Consider the following 21658-nt stretch of genomic DNA (forward strand, 5'->3'; position numbering starts at 1 on the left):
ATATTAACGTATTTTCTTTAAAATTTTATTACATTTTATAACTAATGTTTTTAAAAGAAAAAAAAATAGTGGGGTCAGTACCCCACTTCTTCTAACGTAGGTCCGCCAATGTGTTGAACTAAGGTCTAAATTAATCTCGGATCTAAAGCCAGTCAGATGATTTGCAATATACACACTACCTCCCTAAATTTGACATTCGAATTCGGGACGAAAGAGACGTTTAACGTCTTCGTTTCACCAGTTGAATTAACCAAATTTAGATTACTTGACAAACTTATACGTGTGTAATCATGATGATGTTGGATTTAGATTGCTTTTAGTTTTGTAAATTTTTATCCAATAATCTTCTTTGGAATAATATGTATAATATCATATCGTCATAAGTGACGGATGAGTTTGCTCTCACGAACCGTGAAAGCTAGCAATGCGTTACCGTAATGATGGTCACAAATGCATTGTAACCCAAGCTTGGATGGTCTATGGTGAGAGAACATGCAAAGTATGCTTTCGTCCTGGGTTCAAATCCAAGCGTGGGGAGGGGCATTCACCTGGGCTTCCCCGATGTAGAGGATTTACCCTCTCGAATACCTCATCGATGTCCTCTCCGATTCACACGTTCGTGCCAAGAACAGAAAAGAAAGGAGACACCGGAGTTACGAGTCCGGTATCGAGCTCTAATACTCGATACCTACGTCTCGGGAAGAGGGAACCGCTATTTGCTAGGTACAACACAGAAACACGCCGGAGAATCGACCAGAGTCAACTACAGCGCAACCGGAGAACCAAAGTTCGCCAAGAGAGAGAGAGAGAAGAGAAACCCTAGAGAGAAGACGAAAAACGCAAAGTATTCTGAAACCGAAAACCCTAGGACTCATAACGCGTCCTTTACACTTTTCCCAAAATACCCCTCAGAGACTTTGCTTCATTCCGAGGCTTTGGAAGCCTCCAAACGGATCAGCGGGTTTGGACGAAGAATGCTTCCAACAAATCTCCACCTTCTTCTTCAAAACCTGCAAAACAAATATGAAGCAAACACGCCAAACATCCCTAGCACGCTAAGTTCCCCTTTTACTTCCATTTTAACTCCACCTCCCGGCATGATCCAAGGCGCATTGGAACAACGTTATTAGAGGAGTTCTTACCGAGCGTGTCATAAACACGTCTCAGCGTGACACGACCCACCTAGCCTACCGGAGCGAGTGTCCCCCAACACCTCCGCTTCCGAAGACTACCTAAGACCTAGACTAGTATGACTCCCTAGACCGTCTAAATGACCCCCTCCGGTGAAGTCTATACCTCACCTATGGCCCCCCGAGGGTCACGTCCTGACATCTACCCGTCCCCCGAGTCTACCCCGACTGCCCCGAGACTAACCTTGAGTCATATTAACACACCTAACTCTTGATCCCCGTAAAGATCAAGCGACATATGACCTCTACCCCAGACCCCTACCTACCGACTAAGGTGCCCCCACGGGTTTTACCCCGTGAAGAGTCGACCTATAGGAACTCTACCGAAGGCTCAGAACACGTGTAAGCACGTGCTCCACCCCGAGAGGAAATACCCCTAGCGCTATTACCCTCACCGACTCTACCCGGTGCCCCGGCATTCCCTCGCTCGCCCTTTCCCCTGAGCTTCCTACCCGAGGTAACTCCACCTAGACGTGGAGACCTCACCTTCGAACCTCCACCCGAGGAGTAGTCGGAGCATACTAGAAGTACCTCCGAATCATACTCCTGAACCGAGGCTACTATCCCCTTACCCTCGGTCTCCTCCTTCGCCCTCCGGGACCTACACTCCTTCTTATAATGTCCCTTCTTGCCGCAATACCAACACTCCACCTGGTCTTTGGCCTTCTTCTTCCCGCCACCCAATTTCTCGGGTTTGCCCTTGACCACTAATCCTTCCCCCGTACCCCGAGTAAGGGTACCCTGAGCTAGAAGCTCTAGCTCCTTCATCCTAGCTGCGGCCTTCACCTCCTCCACCGAGATTCTAGCTCGGGAATATTTCAGGACTTCCCTCAACTGCTCATAAGCAGGAGGTAAGGAGTTCAGCAGATAAACTGCTTGATACTCCTCCTCTACCTTCACGTTTAGGCTGTGAAGGTCGGACAATAGTTTCTGGAAAATGTCTAAATTCTCCTCTATTGTCCTAGAGCTGTCCATCCTAAACCCTGACACCCTCTGCATGAGGTACATCCTATTGGGGAGAGATTGCTCTATGTGCAACCGCTCTAGTTTCCTCCAGATTCCGAATGCCGTCCTTTCGGATATGACCTTCCTTAGAACTTGATCCGTAGAGCAAGCACTATGAGGTTCCTAGCCCTTCTACTCCTTTCTTGTCTCTCTTTGAGAGCCGGAGTGCCCGATCTCTTAGCCTCAGGTCCTAGTGACCCGGTGGAAAGAGACGTAAGGCCTCCCGAATCCTCGGTTTCCCGAGCTGGAGTTTGTGGGCTCCCATCATCAGCAACCCCCCATGTAGATGGATCATCCTCTAGTGTGTCCCCTAACCTTAAGATCTCTAAGCTAATTGACATCTTCTCCTTCCATAAGGAGAAGTCTCCCTTGCCGTCGAACTTCTCGACGTCAAGACCGCGATACAGAGGGGCAGACATCACTAATCAGACCTAATCTCTAACCCGAGGATGCACTAGACCTACCTAGAACGAAACTAACCTGGGAATGACTAACCCGACCCTAGGAGCACCTAAAACCTGACCTAGAGAGTAAGACCGATCATAAGAGGACCTAAACCTAGGTATTTTTCAATCTAACAGACCTAATAGACTCTAAACCTGCCTACCTAAGACCTGATTACGTCTAATCAGACCTACCCCAAGGCTAACACTGACCTAACCAACCTAGATCAGACCTAAACCGAGTCTATTCTGTCCCCCTAAGTCCTAATCAGACCTAAGCCAACCCAATATTGACTTACCTACCCCTGATCAGACTTGAATTAACCTAATCAGATCTAAACTAAGTCTAAATCGATCTAATTAAATCTGATCAGACCTTATCTAGCCTAAAATCAACCCTAACAGACCTGTACCTATTGATTTCAAGCCTAATACAGACTTCTAATCGCCTAATTTAGCCAAATCCTTTTATTCAGGCCTAACCGGACAGAATTACCGGACTCTATGACTAAAGACAAGTAACCAAAGTCTACCGCAGATCTAATCTGCCTCTTCCTAGGATAGATCGACCTATACAGATCCTAAATACCCTATACCAGACAGAATGCCCTAAGAACTGGACTCTATCTAACCCAATCGAACCAATCAGACCTAAAACCAACCAATTTAAGTCCTAATCAGACAATCCTGATCCTAAACCGACCAATCTAGACCTTTTCTAGTCAATACAGACCCTAAACTAGACAAACCCAACCCTATTTGGACAAATCAGACCCTAATCAGACCTAAACCGGCCCAATCCCAATCTAAATTGACCTAAATCGGACTCTATTGCCCTAAACCGGTCCTAGATTGACCTAAACCGGTCTGGTTATCCTGAACCGGACCTAAATGGACTCAAACCGGTCTGAACCGGTCCAATTGACCCCAAACCGGACCTGAACCGGTCCAATTGACCTGAACCGATCCGGTTTTCCTAACCCAGTCAACCTTTGGTCAACACCTTGACTTACCTAGACTAAACCGGTTCGATCTAAAATCGAATTCGGTTTAATCCGACAAATTGATTTAAACCGGCTAGACCGGATTTAAACCAACAAACCCTAATTCGGAAGCTTTGGTAGCCGAGTTAACCCGAGTCAACACAGTGGTTGACTCACCCCGGTTTCCGACTCAGACGTGACTCAGTGAGCCACGACTGATTTCACCGGAGAACCGCCGGTTTTTCACCGGTTTTCCCTTCCCGCACCTAGATCTAGCACTAAACCAGGTAATCTTACCTCCTTGGACTCTAAACTCGACTGTGTGACTCAGTCCGAGTCTAGATCCGGAACCTTACCTCTCTTCCACCACCGGATCTGAGCGCCGCCGCCGATGTACGTTGCCGATCTCCCCACGAGAAGACTCCTTTCGACGTTTCGACCCTGAAACACTCGACACACACCGTTAGAACGCTCACACCTAAACCCAGAGTTTCGGACTTACCTCGACCACCTCTCGCCGTCGATGTCCGCCACTCCCTGCCTCGCAACCGGGCTCCTGATACTACTTGTAGAGGATTTACCCTCTCGAATACCTCACCAATGTCCTCTCCGATTCACACGTTCGTGCCGAGAACAGAAAAGAAAGGAGACACCGGAGTTACGAGTTCGGTATCGAGCTCTAATACTCGATACCTACGTCTCGGGAAGAGGGAACCTCTATTTGCTAAGTACAACACAGAAACACGCCGGAGAATCGACCGGAGTCGACTACAGTGCAACCGGAGAACCAAAGTTCGCCGAGAGAGAGAGAAGAGAAACCCTAGAGAGAAGACGAAAAACGCAAAGTATTCTGAAACCGAAAACCCTAGGACTCATAACGCGTCCCTTACACTTTTCCCAAAATACCCCTTAAAGACTCTGCTTCATTCCGAGGCTTTGGAAGCCTCCAAACGGATCAGCGGGTTTGGACGAAGAATGCTTCCAACACCCGGTCCTCTGGAAGATGTAGTCGGGCAAAAGGACCGGTGAACTTCCGAATTATCAAAAAAAAAAAAATGCATTGTATAAAAATCATCATATTTGATCGTATTTTTTATAAAAAAAAATGTTCAGTGTTGGCCCAAAATGGAACCGCCTTATTCTGTATTGCATGGGCCTTTATAATGGGCTTTCCAAATCTCTGCTCACTTATCCATCTTCATTTCCCGCGCCGTTTCTGTGTCCTCCCTCGAGAGCGCGAATGTCGGAGGAAGCATCCTGGATTGCTGGGTTTCTGCAGCAGACTCTCACCCCCGACGATGGAACCGCCGTCCGTACGGCCACGGAGTCTCTTGATCGTCTCTCTCTGGAGCTCCCTCACTTCCCTTTTCTTCTTCTCTCCGTCGCCTCTGGTATGCCCCTCTCCTTCTCCTTCTATCACACTAAGCCCGTCTTCGACCTCTTTGGTTTAATCATGCCCCATCTCTTGTTTAACTCGATTTATACTCAATTTTAGATCTTTTGGTTTGAAACAAGCTCCCATGCTCGAATTTCATTGACTTCATAAGATTCTTCAAGATTCAATGTCGTGTACGTGTTTTTACTGCGATAATAGTAACTGTAATTACGAAACTCTTGCTTATTTTGAGCTGGGTTAGGTATTATCCAGGCGGTGGTGGGATAAAGCAATGCCAACATTGGTCATGAACAATTAAGCAGATGTGAAATCTTGGGAATTTCCTGTGGCATCAAATTTTCATATCGTGTTTAGTTAAGATGTTAAGCATGCATACTTTTAACCAAAAAAAAAAAAGATGTTAAGCATGCGATTTTTACACCCACCATGCACTATACTTTCTATTTGTTTTTTTTTTGGTTAAAGGTGAATGAATTATAATACTATAGTTGCTGTACAGCTCAGTCATTATAATACTATTTGTTTTCCTTTTTGCATTCACTCCATCCATTGATTTAAATCTAGTTCTGGAGCATTTGTTACAATGCAAATATCAATCTTAAGTCATGTTTACAAATTACAAGTGTTTACTTGATTTGAAGTTTGCTTGAGGAAGATAAAGTAGAAATTACTATGTTAGAATAAACTAAATAGTCGCTAACATGTTATGCCTTCTAAATTTCTTGTTCTTTTTCTTTTTTCTATCCAGATTTCTTATTGAACTTGATGTTGATGCAAATTTTTTATCCAACAGGTTGTCAGAATCCTAGTCTCAGGGTTGCTGCTGCGACATATCTGAAGAACTTCACCAGACGGAGCATCGGCACAGGAGGGACAACATCAGAAGTCAGCAAGGAGTTCAAGGATCAGCTCATTCAAGCTTTACTCCAGGTGGAGCCTACGGTTCTTAAAGTTTTGCTTGAAGTGGTATGCATATTATCGAACTTCTCTTCACATTGTTTTTGTGAAATTCTTTTATCACCATTTTTAAGATTTTGATTGCGAGTCTCGATTTACTCTCCTTCATTCGTGTACAGCTCCGATCTGTTATTGTGGCAGAGTTTGTTAAGCAAAATTCTTGGCCTCAACTTGTTCCTGAATTGCGTTCTGCTATTGAGAACAGCAATCTTATAAGCAGTAGTTCAAACAGCAAATGGAGTACCGTGAATGCTTTGATGGTGTTGTTGACAGTTGTAAAGCCTTTCCAGGTATATATTGCATTTGCTCACCTTATGTAAAACAGATGAAACATATATTTAGGATGTTATGAGCTTTATTTACAGATAAATATTTATGGCTGATAGATGAATATTTCCCTATCCGTCATTGTTCAGTTCTCCTGTCCTCTTATGGCTTGTGAATTGTCGCTGAGTTGAAAAACTGTACCCAATGTGTCTCTAGGCATACATATAATAATCTTAAACTTAATTCTATATGACATTACTTTAAATCAGCATTAATGGTATAGATTAAGTTGTCCTCCTTCTATGTAGAAGCCATGCTGGGTCCCTCATAATGAGGTTGGCTTCTTGTGTTTGCTTTTCAGTACTTTCTGACCCCTAAAGTTTCCAAGGAGCCAGTACCACAACAGCTAGAGAGTATCACAAATGGAATTCTAGTACCCTTGGTGCCAGCATTCCATCTTTTCGTAGAAAAGGTTATATCTGTCAACTTAATGTTTCCATGCCATGCCTGTCATTGCTCACATGCTATGCATAGCATATTTCAACACTGAATCTCAACTTGCCTACACACATTTTTTGGCTGCACAACAGGCTTTGACTACCCAGGGAAGGAAAGAACTGGAAACAGAGAAAATCCTTCATATCATATGCAAATGCTTATATTGTGCAGTAAGTCACACCTTCAATGTTTATTTTCAACAGGGTCAAGTACTGTTAATCATCGTATAGACTTCTGTTGATCGATGGAGGACCGTTGATGGTTGCCTTTGTTAATTAACCTCGGGTGGATTTTCTTATTTCTTGTCATGCTCATGTCATTCATATTGGCCTTCATATTAACCGGTTTCTAGCATTATAGTTAAGGTCCCATATGCCGTCTGCATTACCTCCTCTGCTTGGTTCGCTCAGTCGGGATATGATAAGAGTTCTGGAATCCTTGAGTTTTGATCAGAATGTTAATTCTGCCGACGGATATATGCTAAGACTGAAAACTGGAAAGAGAAGTTTGCTTATTTTCAGTGCTCTTGTCACAAGGCACAGGAAGTACTCTAACAGGTTTGTAAAAACCATAAAGATATTCCTAGCACGTCGGAAATTGATGTTTAGTGCTATTCTTATTCAGGTCTCTACTTTACAGGTTGATGTCAGATATAGTAGACTGTTTGTTGAAGATTGTCAGACATAGCTCAAATATCATTGTGAGTGAGTCTGTATTAGATTTCCACTTTGTGACTGATTGGAAGTTGTCCTTCAAATCTTTGTGCCAGCATATGCTAAGAGTTTTCCTTAAAAGTTAATCTCTCAATATGTTATTACCAATGTAGTTGTTGAATATGAATATTTTCATCAGCATTTCAATAAAAGGGTGTATGTGCGACTTGTTCAAATCTCCCTATCAATCTATACATGAATAGGAAAAAGATTCCCAGAAATCGTCCCTGGTGAACTGCTTTTAGCTACATAATCAATAATTTCTTTTATGGCTAAATATTATTAGAACCTTTTTTCCTCTGCAGAGCCTTGGCTTCCTGCCTGAGAGGGTCATCTCTCTGGCTTTTGATGTCATTTCCCAGGTTCTGGAGACTGGCCCAATAAGTTGTTAGATTTGAAACAATGGGGAACTGAAAACGTAAAATAAAGAACAATCAGTTGTAGAATTTTTATTGCAAGTAGTGTTCCTGTTTTAAGATACTTGTATAATGAAATCAGGGATGGAGATTGCTTTCACCGCGTTTCTCTTTTTTGTTGGACTCTGCAGTCTTTCCAGTGCTAGTGCTTAATGAGAGGGTATGGACGTATGGTTTCCTATGATTTAATCTTTGTCACAAAGTTTGCTTAGTAAATAGTAATAGAGCTCTTACTTATTGAGGAATTTCACAGGTCTTACTTTTCTTTTTGTGAGTAGGACATTTCTGAGTGGGAAGAAGATGCAGATGAATTCATACGGAAAAACCTTCCATCTGAAATTGTATGAAAATTTATGTCTCCCTGTCTTCCTTCTTTATGGCTGTTTTTATGTTTATTTTATGGTTTGGAAATAGTAACTATCTGTAGCTATTATATATAAACACACACACACATATATATACATACATCTTTTACTTCGTTTTGCTGGAAGAAATATCTGGGTGGAGGGAAGACTTGTTTACCGCTGGAAAAAGTGCTGTAAACTTACTCGGTGTCATCTCCATGTCAAAGATTGAAAAGTTAAGGATGTATAATAATTTGTTTGCCTGCCTATTTCTTTGAAGTCTCTTATGGGTTGCGATCTCATTTTTACAGGGACCACCTGTATCTACTTCGAATGCAGCTTCCTCAATTAGATGTAAAAGGAAGAAAGGTGAAAACAATAGAAGAACTAATCAGAAGAGCTCCATGGGGGAGTTGTTTTGTCAAAGTTTTCTGTACCCTCAAAGGACAACAAATTAAATGCTAGAATTTCCATCGGGTAGGTTCCTATGCAGTTTTCTCATGACTTATGGTTGAGTTGTAAACTGAAAATAGTGTTCTATTATTTCTTAAATATTGATTGCCTCCTCTTACACACTATTGTTCAACTTTTATACGATGCCAATGTGAAGTGTTTCCTTTGTATTTTTTTCTCTTCTTCATTTTCTTTTCTTATTCTTTTCTACTTCCTGGATTAGCTGATTTTTCACTATCCCATGTTGCAGCTATTTTGGCGTCCCAATCGCATATGGCGGCCTGCAAGATGTGAGCAAGTCTTATCCTCTTTGTTTGTAGTACTCTTTAATTGACTAATACCTTACACGCAATTATGATCTTTTGCATTTTACATGCAGTTTATCCAAGAACAAAGTCATGAATTTGTTGCGACTCTGGTTCGTGCTTGCATGCTGCCAGTGTATTCCACTCCTGAATGTTCACCTTACTTGGTTGCATCTGCAAATTGGGTGCTGGGAGAGCTTTGTTCATGCCTACCTGAAGTATACATCTATTATTCTTCTTGATGATGTAAATCACACATAGTAATTATGTGCCGTTATAACATTTAAATTCAAATCAATATATTTTTATCAGTGATCAAATATATAGCATTATACTCAATCATCTCATCCCCGATTATGTGATTTATGCTTCAGGTGGTGAAGGCAGGAGTTTATTCTTCCCTATTGTAGGCATAAGGCAGAGACCTCGTATTACCCTGTGCGTGTATCTGCTGCTGGTGCACTTTGCTCATTACTTGAGGTGAGTCTTAGCAGCTGTACTGATAATGGCTCTCTTACTTGAAGATGAGGTCTGATGTCTAATCTAACACAATATATTTGTTCTCTTCAGAATGATTACCTACCACCTGAATGGCTGCCACTTCTTCAGATTACTATTGTGCAAATTGACCATCTTGTTTCTGTGGACTGTATTTAATTATTTGCCTTGTTTCTGGATGTCAGATGTTGTTCACCTGGATGTTTTAGAAATTGGTTTGAAGCATTTTTGGTGACTATTTGTAGTGGCCTCAAAATATTATAACATTACCATATAACCGTTATTGCTTTTCTTTTCTGTATCTTGTCAATCTAGATTGTTGTATGTGGCTTTGAGGCATTAGCAGCAATGGCTCAGGCTTTTGAGAGCTCCAAGCCTGAAGTGGGTGAGAAGAAATATCAAGCAAATGAAAGCTGGCTATCTGGTCAAGCCACCATCAGCAAAGCTCTGTCAGCACTCTTGCAGCAAGCCTGGCTGGTACCCGTGGGTTCACTCTTGCAATCTTTCAGTCTTTTGTGTCTCTCAAAAGTAACTGTTTCACATCTGAATTTGTGGAAATTGGAGCCAATTATATACCTACATGGGTCGCATGATATCCATCTGAATCTTCTGATTTCAAGATGTAGCTTTGCTCTTTGTTTTTGCATGACAGGTGACAGACGTGCCTCCAGCGTCGTGCTTAGATCACTTATCCAATCTGTTACGCTCCGTTATACTCGCTGTTACTGATGGAAATATGTTTGTGGAACTCAGACTATCTGAACTATTATCAGCTTGGGCTGAACTTATCAGTAGCTGGGATTCCTGGGAAGAGTCGGAGGATTTATCAGTTTTTATTGCATAGAAGATGTTGTCGGCTTAAACAGCAAGTATAGTTTCAACAATATCTTACTTAGAGAGATCCCATCCCCTCCAAACATGCCAGTCCATCCTCAATCTGTTATTGAATCCATGGGTTCATTTATCAGCAAGGCTATAATCCAGTATCCATCTGCCATGTATAGGGCTTGCTCATGTGTGCACACATTACTACATGTTCCAAACTACTCATCTGACATTGAAGGTGTTAGGCAGTCATTGGGTGTCATATTCTGCGAAGCAGCATTTTCTCATTTTCTAGAAGTACGTGAAAAGCCTTGTCCATTGTGGAGGCCTCTATTGCTGGTGATATCATCATGTTATATCTTATGCGCTGATTCTGTGGAATGCATTTTAGAAAAAGTGGTGTCTGGAGGTTTTGAGTTATGGGTATCCTCTTTGGCTTGTCTATGCTCATGTGACTTTGATGCTGGTCTGTCCGCAGAATCAGAACTAAAGTTGTATGGTAAGTAGATATGTTCCTTGTTCTATGCTTCTCAAAGTTTGTTGGACACTTCCATTGTCTAGTCAGCTGTACGTAATTAGGCTGAAATGACTGCTTGTCATCAGTGATGGCGCTAGTGAAGGTTATTGAGCGGCTACTGGATGCAAACCATATGAATTCTAAGGATGCTTTGGCCAGAAGCTGCTTCGGTTCATTGATGGATGCTTCTCTAAAGTTAAAGGAAGTGCAAGAAGAAACAGGTGATGATGAAGATGATGGAGAGGCTGATGAAGAGGAAGCGGAAAAGGAAGATGAAGAAACTGATTGCGATGATGAGGTTTGAAGTTACTACTTGCACTGATGGTTAAAATCGTTTTAAACTATGTTTGTTGATTCTTTTCTGGCTGTACAATGAGGAAGTGGCATCAAAAGTTATTATATGATCTCATAGCGGCTCACATTTAAGATTATTATCTTTGATCTAGGAGAATTAACATCAACCCATATGAAGAGTAAATCCCTGTTTCTATACAGTGGTTGATTATCGGCGGCTCCAACAGACAAGAAGTGGATCTTCTATCAGTTAGATTTTTTTTATACCATGAATTAAGTCATGAGATATCATGTCTTTGAACAGGATTCAGAGAGCGACGATAATGCAGAAACTGAAGAAGAGTTTCTGGAAAGGTATGGTAAAGGCTAAAGCTGCTGCGGCGTTGGAGGATGATGATGAAGTGATTGAAGAGGGGGATGCAGAAGATGGAGACCGTGAGATTGATTTGGGTAAGTTACTCTTCTCTTTCCTCTGGCGATTTTAAAAAATAAAAATAAAAAAGAACAGGAAGATATGCTTTAGGAAAAAGGACATAGGCGAAAAGGTTAGGGATATGTTCAAATTATGGAATGGGCAATTTTTTCTTTGAAAATTTATCAAAATGACACTATCAGGTTCCCTGGAAGAAGTGGATAATTGGAAACTGTTGTCATCATTAATGGAGAAGCATCACCAGAAAGCACTTGGACTTGTGCCAGCTGAACTCATATCAACCTTTCTAAATGCTTTTCCAGAATTCTCTCTATCCTTCTCCAAGTTCCTCTCAAAGTAATTTGGTATTGTCTCCGCAGATTCGTCTCCTTTGTACTTTGATGAGTTTGTACAAGTTGTAATGCGTATCTGATCATTTGTTCCAAATACATACGGTTTTCCTTCCATGGACTATTGATTGGCATCAATATACATGCTTGGAATCAGATAAAGAGAGAGTTTTGACGCATTGGTTGGTCCTTTAGTTGCATACATAAAATCGGGAGGGTCACACATAAACAGGAACTAATACGAAACGCGTGTCAAAACAGCATATGATAATGGGAGACCGAAGAGATATTAACTAACACGGTCAAGGATGCAGCAAAATGGAGATGCACAATAACCAGCAAGGCATGCAAGCCAAACCTATGTAGAGGTAAGTTGCACTCTTCCATTCCCAAAGCGACTCAACCCAATCCCACGTGCTCCCACCCTTTGAGATTAAAACAACCATCGGTGTTGTCACCAAAACCATGTTGCATAATGCCCGCAAGAGGCTTTTCGGGGATCTCGATCTCACATCCTGTCTTATAGGCTGACACATCAAACACATCGGCACTAGCATCAACGCTCCTATCTCTGCTGCCGCAAAGTTGACTATAGACATCAGACACAGTCCTATAAAAGTTGCTGAGATAGTCACTGATTTCAACATGGTCCACTTGGTGAATGGAGAGCAACCTGGAATTACCAAAAGGGCTAGAGACGAAGAAGAAGAAGAGATAACCCATGCTGCCATGTGGTGACCCGGTATCAAATATGGTAGCAGCGTGATAACAACACCCCACACGTGTATGGAAAATACCCGTTTGGCTGCATCAAGCCATATCCAAGACTTGAGCACGTATTTGTCAGTGGCTTTTGGAAGTGTACTAGAAGCATCCATATATAGAGAAGCTGCAACCATAGGAAGCGGGGCTATGAGGAGAGCAAATGCGATCATGTACACCCCTACGGAGACAAACTTACTCGGAGAAGTTAACAGATATAGGAAAAATGATTGATGAAACTTCTCAAGCAGGTTGTTCACTGATCTTATGGTCCCTTCAATTACTCGGGCACCTCGTAGAAATAACTCCTGCTGCTTCCTCAGCTTAGTTTTAGGAGGAAATCTAGACGTGAATTTCAAAGTAACTGCATCAACTTGATAGTTGCGGAAAGCACCATGTGGACCAGTCGGGACACCAAGTGCTTGGTAGTACAATGAACTCGCAAGTGTAGCACTGCCTTCAACATAGTCTGCTGCAGATATACCAAAGTTCCAATCAGGATTTAAAGTCTTAGCCATCTTTCCCGCAGCTTCAAATGTTTCCCCAACAATCTTGAGCCAACCAGAGGAAAGTAAAGATGCAACTTTCTCCACCTTTACACTGAAACCCTGTCTGTGAACACCTAAGTAATTGACAACATTGATGATGTCAAGATTCGGCATCTGCCCGTTAGCTGCTTCAGCGTATATACTTATCGTATCCTGAGACACTTCACCTCTACCATTAACCTTCAAAACGAGAGCAGCAGCCATTGTTCCGGCCCGGATGAAGTTATCAGATGTATTAAACGAAGGTGCATAGTATTCACTCAACCACGCATCAACAGATCTATAATCCCCATAACGAGAATCAGCAACAAGCCATACGATGTCTTTGGCAAGCCAGGTGACCCTAGAGAGCAAGGAAAACACAGTATACGCAATGCCCAATGAAAAAACTTCATCATCATTCCCATCATTTGTATGATCATACGGAGTAACCAAAACAATACACTCTTTACCATCACCGCGCGGGGCTCTTATGATCCCTGCAGAATTGATGCCATAAGAAGAAGAAGAACTCGAGTTCATCAGCGAGTGAAATCGATTCATTTCAGGGAAAAACTTGTGATGATACACTTGCGCACCCAAGTTCGACATATATTCTCCAATGAGCACCTGGGCTTCAACACGTTTCAACCTCAGATCCTTTATGTTCATCACGAATTCACTGCCATCTAAAACATCCTGATTAGAGAGCATAGAATGTGCAGAACCTGGCATTAGAGCATTCTCGGAGATGTAAGTGTTCTTCGCCAACACCGGTAACAGAAACAGCACCAAAATGCCAGCAACAGAGCAAATCACACTGAAAACAGGGCTGTGAGAGATGAGAAACATTCCCAGCCGTACGATCGGCCTCGGCTTCATCTCGGGCGATCCATCAGGAAATTTCACCTCAGTCTCCTTATCCGCCGCCATTGTCACCTATCTCGATCAGGTCCCAGTAGGGGTGGGCGCGGGCGGATATCTGCGAGTTTCAAGGTATCCGGTTTCGGGCTTCAGATCTGCGAGTTCTGTTGAAAGATTATCTCGATCTCGTTCTCGCACGAGGCGGAGATCCGGATATCCGGATCCGTCAGTTTTTTGTTTTCACCCTAAAATGATAACCTGAGAACATAAAAATCCACATGCATCAGAACAATTCAACACAAGTGCATACAGTAGGTAAGTTGATTGTACAGGTAGAATGAAGATAATGGTCCAAGAAAACACTTTTGTACCTAAAACGGAAACGAAAAACGTACCATATTTTCTTGCAGACAATTAGAGCTAATCCAGGAGAGCAACTTGTCAACCTTCCAATAAGGGGAAATATAAACAAAAACCACATAGCTCAGCTAAAGGAAGTAATCAATTCAATTTCCTAAGCAATTCATCCGCCAAAAAAAAAGGAACTTTGCCCACCAATCTGAATTTGTCTAAAATCAACGACCCAGTATTCGATTCCACAGATAGTCGGGAGCACAATGAAGATGATAACAGTTTTCCTTCAACAAAAAACAACGAAACAAATGCGCATCCAACGCCAATTCGAGGAGAAAAAGGGTCCCTTTAACTCCACCGCGGAGACTAGCAAAATTCTATCCAGTTTTACTCCCAAAGTCTGCGAAAGCTAGGTTTTTGTCATTATTTTCAGAACCTCAGCCGACTTCGAAACCAGACAAATCCAACCAGAAAAAATTGTTGCCTGGAATTAGATTCAGATAACTGCAAAGTCAAAACAAAACCCTAAAATCGGAAGCTTCGCTTCAGATAATCGAGCGCGAGAGAGAGAGAGTACCAGCGAGAGAGAACAATGAAGTTACCTCGGAGAGTGCGTGAGAGAGAGATCGCTAATGAATTGGCGTCGGGAAAGCGAGAGAGGTCTTAGAGTTTACATACGAAATGGCTCGGTTATCTCGGTTATTTCATCTTTGGTTATCAAAACCAATTCTGGTTTAGCTATTTTAATTTGGTCATAACTTCGACACCTGTCAATTTGTTTCCAATTTGTTATGTTGTTGTAAATTAGTTTTGCATTAGATTCATTTTTATCTGTATATAAATGATGTAAAGGAGACGCTTAATAATCAATCGAGAAAGAAAAAAATTTTCAGCAAAGTTTCCATTTCTATTTCTGGTTTCCATATGGTATCAGAGAGTAAATAAGCTTTTTGCTTACTCTGATTTCTTTTTTTTTCCAGTTTCTTTTGTTTTTTTATGGCGACTACTACTCCGTCGGGTTCTCAGGATTCTATTCCCAGCCCTACTCTTGTGAGCTCTGCTCCCTTGAGTTCTTCGATTTCTCGGGATCCTTATTCCGATCCCCTCTTCTTGCATGCTGGGGATTCATCCAGTGTTTTTCTGGTTTCGGAAAAACTTCGGGGCGAGGCCAACTATGGTGTTTGGTCGCGCAATGTTCACAAAGCTCTCTTGGCTAAGAATAAACTTGGGTTTATTCTCGGTACTCTGCCGCAGCCAGTGGACAACAAAGATGATTCAGGTTCGTGGTTGCGTTGTAACGCTATTGTATGTACCTGGCTGAATAATTCCGTTTCTCCGGATATTCACACTTTGATTTCTTATATGGAGGATGCTCATGAAATCTGGAAACATCTCCAAAATTGTTTTCTTCAAACCAATGTTTCTAAGATTTACAGCATCCAACACCAGATTGACAACCTCTATCAAAGTTCTCTTGATTTGAACACTTATTTCACCAAACTAAATACCTTGTGGAAAGAGCTGAAACACTATGAACCACTGCTTGTCTGTTGTTGTAAGGGTTGCACCTGTGGAGGGTGTAAATGTCGTATTGGTGACCAGTGGTCTAGGCTATTTGAGAGACGAAATGTTGTCCGTTTTCTGATGAGACTGAATGACTCTTTTACGTCTGCTAGGCGACAGATCCTGATGACTGACCCATTACCCGATATTACTCGTGTCTTTAACCTTGTTGCCCAGGAAGAACAACATAAATTTAATGTTTCGACTGTCCCTGATGTTGTTGCCTTCCAAACCACCACAAATCCTTCCCGTTTTTACTCTTTTCCTTCTTCCACACCACCTTCTAAATATCCTAGCCCTACTCCTTCAAATCCTCGCCCTCGACCTGTTTGTGCCCACTGTGGCATGACAGGCCACATTGTTTCTCGATGCTTTCGCCTTCATGGATACCCACCAGGTTATAAGGCAAACACTGGTTGGAATTCTCGCTCTTCAGGATCTAAACCTCGACCTCGGTTTTCTGATAAGTTGCAGAACAGGATTAATATGGTTGATTCAACCTTGGTTTCTACTGATGCTTCAGCAAAGGGTGTTCCTAATGATTCTGCAGGACAGAACACCTTGGAGCAGGTTCATTCGTTTTTAGCTCAGCTGCTATCTCAGCAAAAGGGTCAAAGCCCCTCTTCCATGGAATCAAATCTTGCTCTGCCTACCCCACCATCTTCAGGTATTTTTATTTCTCATCCTGTTTTTTCGACATCAGCCCCTTTCATGAACTTTTCCTCAGTTGTTTGGATTTTGGACACAGGAGCTAGTACACATGTTTGCTGTGATTTGAAATTGTTTTCTGAGATTCATGACATAGCAGCTGTATCTGTATCCCTTCCTAATCATACGTCTATTTTGGTTTCTAAGTCTGGGACTGTTATTTTGTCTCCTTCTATTACCTTATCTTATGTTTTGTTTATTCCATCATTTCATTATAATCTTCTTAGTGTCACCTCCTTATCTCAACAGCCTTCTTGTTCTGTGCATTTTTTTCATGACTCTTATATGATTCAGGACCTTACTCGGGGCTTGATGATTGTCAAGGGTAAACAAGTTCAAAACCTATATATCTATGATATGCAGCACACATCTCCATCATTTGTTTCTGTGTCTACAACTTTATGCACTGCTCTCTCCACCACAACGTTTGATCTTTGGCATCATCGTCTTGGTCACCCTTCTGATGTCAAAGTCCATTCCCTTGACAAGTCTTCACAGATTTCCTTCACTCCTGATGGCTCTAGTTCTCTTTTATGTCCTGTATGCCCACTAGCTAAACAAAGGCGTCTGTCTTTTCCTGTTTCTTCTCATATATCTAGTTTTCCCTTTGAGTTACTTCATGTTGACATATGGGGACCTTTTTCTGAGACAACTGTTGATGGTCATCGCTTTTTCCTTTCAATTGTTGATGACTTCAGTCGTTGTACTTGGGTTTATCTCCTTAAATCTAAGAGTGATGTTTTGCAAAAATTTTCTGAGTTCATTACTTTTGTTGAGAATCAATACAATGCCTCAATCAAAAGTGTTCGTTCCGATAATGCTCATGAACTTCGTTTCACTTCTTTGTTTGCTAAGAAAGGGATTCTGCATCAGTTTTCTTGTCCATATACACCCTTACAAAACGCTATTGTTGAGAGAAAACATCAGCATGTTCTTAATGTTGCTAGAGCTCTCATTTTTCAGTCTAATATTCCTTTGGCTTATTGGGGTGACTGTATTCTCACCTCTGTTTATTTGATTAATAGAATCCCTTCTCCACTTTTGCAAAACAAATCTCCTTTTGAAATGCTTACCGGCAAAATTCCTTCTTATTCTCATTTTCGTGTCTTCGGTTGTCTTTGCTATGTTTCGACTTTATCAAAAGACAGGAATAAGTTTAGTCCCCGAGCCTTACCTTATGTTTTCCTTGGCTATCCTCATGGGATAAAAGGGTATAAAGTCCTTGATCTCGGATCTAATGCTGTCATTATTTCCAGAAATGTGGTTTTTCATGAGACCATTTTTCCTTTTAAATCTTCATTTGTGTCTGATACAACATTAGTACCTCCCTCCCAACCCTTATCTCCATTCTTATTTGATTCTGATTCATATCCTGTCTCACCCTCTATGTCTCCTGTCTCTTCTTCTATGCCACCTGCTAATTTTTCTGGGTCCCCTGTGTCCTCTCCTGAGTCTTCTTCGAGTCTGTCCCCTTCTGTCTCATTGTCATCTCCGGATACATATACTCCTGCTGTCAATCCAACATCTTCAGCTGCAATTCTCATACCACAACGACATTGTAAAACTCCTGCTTACCTTTCTGATTATCATTGTTATATTCTTCATCATGATTCACCTCCACCACCCACCCCTGCTACTTCATACCCTTTATCTACCTTTTTGTCTTATGATAATCTATCTCCAGCATATAAAACCTTTGCCCTTACTATTACTACCGAACCCAAACCACAATCCTATACCCAGGCAGCAAAATTTGATAAGTGGAAAGAGGCAATGATGCTTGAGCTAGATGCTCTAACTAAAACAAACACCTGGTCTATCTGTTCTTTACCCGAGGGGAAGCATGTTGTGGGTTGTCGATGGGTTTTTAAAACCAAATATAATGCAGATGGTTCTATTGAAAGACACAAGGCGAGGTTAGTGGCAAAGGGTTACACACAATTGGAAGGTGTGGATTATTTAGAAACCTTTAGCCCTGTAGCTAAAATGGCTACTGTCAGATTATTGCTTGCTTTAGCTGCGAAATACAATTGGTTATTAAGCCAAATGAATGTTAGTAATGCTTTTCTCAATGGAGATTTGGATGAGGAGATTTATATGAAACTCCCACCTGGATATTCTGATCTTAAGGGGGAGAAGGTCTCTTCTAATGATGTTTGTCGACTGCACAGATCGTTATATGGCTTAAAGCAAGCCTCGAGACAATGGAATCAGAAATTGTCTCGCGTTCTTCTTGATGCTGGCTATTCACAGGCTCAGTCTGATAATTAATTGTTCATCAAGAGGGTTGGTTCTGATCTTGTGGTTGTCCTTATATATGTTGATGACCTATTAATCACAGAAAATAATTCAGCCATGATTACAACCTTGAAATCGACTTTGAATTCTGAGTTCCAGATTAAAGATCTGGGTGTGCTACACTATTTTCTTGGTCTGGAGATTGCTAGGTCGAAGCAGGGAATAGCTATTTGTCAGCGTAAATACACATTGGAGTTGCTTGAGGAGTTCGAGATGCTTGGCTGCAAACCAGTTGCTTCTCCCATGGATACCCGGGAGAAACTTGGACAGGATTCTGGTGAGTTACTTGATGACCCTCTGTTATATCGAAAACTCATTGGCAAGCTTATTTATCTTGCCCTAACCAGACCAGACATTAGCTTTTCTGTTACAAAGCTAAGTCAGTATATGTCAGCCCCTCAGATATCTCACCTTCAGGCAGGGTTTCGTGTCCTTCGATATCTGAAACAAAATCCTGCTCAGGGGTTGTTCTATGTTGCTTCATCAGACAGTAAGCTTAGTGCTTACACTGATGCCGATTGGGCTTCGTGCCACGACTCTCGGCGTTCCGTGACGGGCTTTTGCGTATTCTTTGGAAATCATTGAATTTCATGGAAATCAAAAAAGCAGCAGACTATATCCCGGAGCAGTGTTGAATCAGAATATAGAGCAATGACTCAAACTTCATGCGAGTTAGTTTGGGTGCAATCTTTGTTACAAGAGCTTGGTATTGTGATCTTGCAGCCTGTTTCTCTATTTTGTGATAATCTCTCGGCTGTTCACATTGCTCATAACCCCGTTTTCCATGAGCGTACGAAGCATGTTGAATTAGATTGTCATTTTGTCCGGCAACAGATTAAATCAGGATTTATCAAGCCCTTTCACATCTCGGCTTCTGAACAGTTGGCAGACATCTTGACCAAGTCTGTTGCGGTTGATCATCTTCGTAGATTAACCTTCAAGATGAGAATACGAGACTTGTATTCTCCATCTTGAGGGGAAGTCTTAGAGTTTACATACCAAATGGCTCGGTTATCTCGGTTATTTCAGCTTTGGTTATCAAAACCAATTCTGGTTTAGCTGTTTTAATTTGGTCATCTGTAGCTTCGACACCTGTCAATTTGTTTCGAATTTGTTAGGTTGTTGTAAATTAGTTTTGCATTAGATTCCTTTTTATCTGTATATAAATGATGTAAAGGAGACGCTTAATAATCAATCGAGAAAGAAGAATTTTTTCAGCAAAGTTTCCATTTCTATTTCTGGTTTCCATAAGAGGAAAACTCGATAGCGTGACTAGGAGTAGGGTGGTCATTTTGCTTATTAACCCAACCGAACCGAATACATAACCCACACTATTGCCTTTTGGGTCAGAACCTCACAGCCCTAGGGCAAGACGGTAAACCTGGCAAACCAAATCATCAATTCTAAGAAAAATATCAATACCCAAATTTCGAATCCACAGACCCGTATGGAGAGGTTTGTTGGTTTAGAAAGTCCGAATGGTTATAATTTTTATAAACCGAATCAAATCGAAAAATAATCAAAACCGAATCGAAGTTTATATAAAAACTAAAATTTTCTATAAACAAAATAAATAAATCTGAATATAATTGACCCGAATTCGAACCAAATCCGAAATGGCCACGACTAACTAAGAGATGGTAACGACTTTAATGGAGTTGATATTTATACATGCTGAACGGTGCGTGACTGCATGGAAGCCGTGTATATGTATTGAGATGTATGTACAATATATGCATATTTTTATTTTTTTATTATATAATTTCATTTTTTATTTTTTATTTTATTATATTTATTTTTAAATTTATTTTTTATTTTTATTTTATTTGATCTAGAAAAAACTGTCACGTGGTGTTAATATGCAAAATCCAATGAGTCGTTAGAATATGGTGCATTAACACGGTTCATTAAAAACGTTATTTAGTTAAAATGTCGTTAGAGTTCGTATAAGAATTTATGAGAAAATTACCAATTAGTGTATTTTTCTAAAAAATAAAAAGTTTATATATTTATTGATCAGATTTGAACAAATTGATATATTTATGAAATTTTTATAGTATTATGATACTGGTGAAGCTAATGTGTGTAGAGTGGCAAAGGGTTACACACAATTGGAAGGTGTGGATTATTTAGAAAGCTCTTATCAAAGACGATCGCCTGAAATTACGTGTGCAGAGAAAATGCGTCACATATTGTTCAAGCAATGGTAGCTGTGTCAACATTCAGTTAATCGCACAAAGGCAATAAGCAGCATACACAGCCTGGAAAACTCCTTTTACTTTGGCTGCATTTTTAGTTGTTTTCGCTTCGATGGTCTCTGCAGCAGCAATCAGATTGATATTCAACTTGTCAATCTCACCCAACAGATCGGACGGGAGGAAAACCTCGGTGACGTTAATAGTTTTTGCGAGAGAGAGATATGCCGTCACATTCTTCAGGGTTTGAACGGTGTAGTCCGATCGGTTTACCACATACTTCAGAGTACGTAAAGCTTGACCGTGGAATTTATCCTGCCCAACAGAAAGAAGAATGCATCCGACCCTGGAGACAGATCATGATCATCATAAGAACAACGGAGCAAAGGAAACGCAAATTTAACTTAGGAAGTGTCAAGACTATTACGCGGCAGCACATGTGAAAACTATCAACAAGATGTAGGGAAGTAAAGGTTCTAAAATGCTATTAACCAATTAAAATTTTATTACTCTTTTAAAGT

General features: G+C 41.2%; 2 protein-coding genes and 1 long non-coding RNA gene across 6 annotated transcripts; 1 reads left to right on the forward strand and 2 right to left on the reverse strand.

Annotated features, from left to right (window-relative positions):
* The first annotated feature begins 4836 nt into the window (after positions 1–4836).
* On the forward strand, positions 4837–12119 carry LOC104824943 (importin beta-like SAD2 homolog). Its single transcript, XM_010557144.1, is given in 25 exon segments — positions 4837–5012; positions 5811–5983; positions 6094–6264; positions 6603–6713; positions 6832–6909; positions 7100–7296; positions 7379–7439; positions 7758–7831; positions 7950–8028; positions 8147–8205; positions 8352–8437; positions 8522–8626; positions 8629–8689; positions 8916–8955; positions 9045–9188; positions 9345–9382; positions 9384–9450; positions 9541–9606; positions 9784–9951; positions 10121–10301; positions 10304–10792; positions 10897–11108; positions 11409–11462; positions 11464–11554; positions 11720–12119. Coding segments are annotated over 25 exon segments (3114 nt in total). The 5' UTR covers positions 4837–4861; the 3' UTR covers positions 11878–12119.
* On the reverse strand, positions 12020–15055 carry LOC104824726 (glycosylphosphatidylinositol anchor attachment 1 protein). 4 transcript variants are annotated; one of them, XM_010556854.2, is made up of 3 exons: positions 14976–15055; positions 14415–14465; positions 12020–14277 (listed from the first exon to the last, which is right to left on the reverse strand). In XM_010556854.2, exon 3 carries the CDS (start codon positions 14086–14088, stop codon positions 12169–12171), a length of 1920 nt encoding a protein of 639 aa, XP_010555156.1. In that variant the 5' UTR covers positions 14089–14277; positions 14415–14465; positions 14976–15055; the 3' UTR covers positions 12020–12168. The 4 variants fall into 4 exon arrangements, with proteins under 4 accessions (XP_010555156.1, XP_010555157.1, XP_010555158.1 ...); XM_010556855.2 differs by having other exon boundaries at positions 14415–14877; positions 14976–15041; XM_010556856.2 differs by having other exon boundaries at positions 14415–14857; positions 14976–15025.
* Positions 15056–21081: 6026 nt separating this feature from the next.
* Positions 21082–21597, reverse strand: LOC109117136. The gene is made up of 3 exons (XR_002024587.1): positions 21565–21597; positions 21199–21483; positions 21082–21099 (listed from the first exon to the last, which is right to left on the reverse strand). It is a non-coding gene; the product is annotated as an uncharacterized LOC109117136 (long non-coding RNA).
* Between the last annotated feature and the right edge of the window lie 61 nt (positions 21598–21658).

Source organism: Tarenaya hassleriana, unplaced genomic scaffold (genome assembly GCF_000463585.1).
Source record: "Tarenaya hassleriana unplaced genomic scaffold, ASM46358v1 Cleome41, whole genome shotgun sequence".
Lineage (NCBI taxonomy): Eukaryota > Viridiplantae > Streptophyta > Magnoliopsida > Brassicales > Cleomaceae > Tarenaya > Tarenaya hassleriana.

Coding starts and splice junctions, on each gene's coding strand:
- LOC104824726 (XM_010556854.2), bottom strand. CDS start 14,088: ATGGCGGCGGATAAGGAGACTGAGGTGAAATTTCCTGATGGATCGCCC.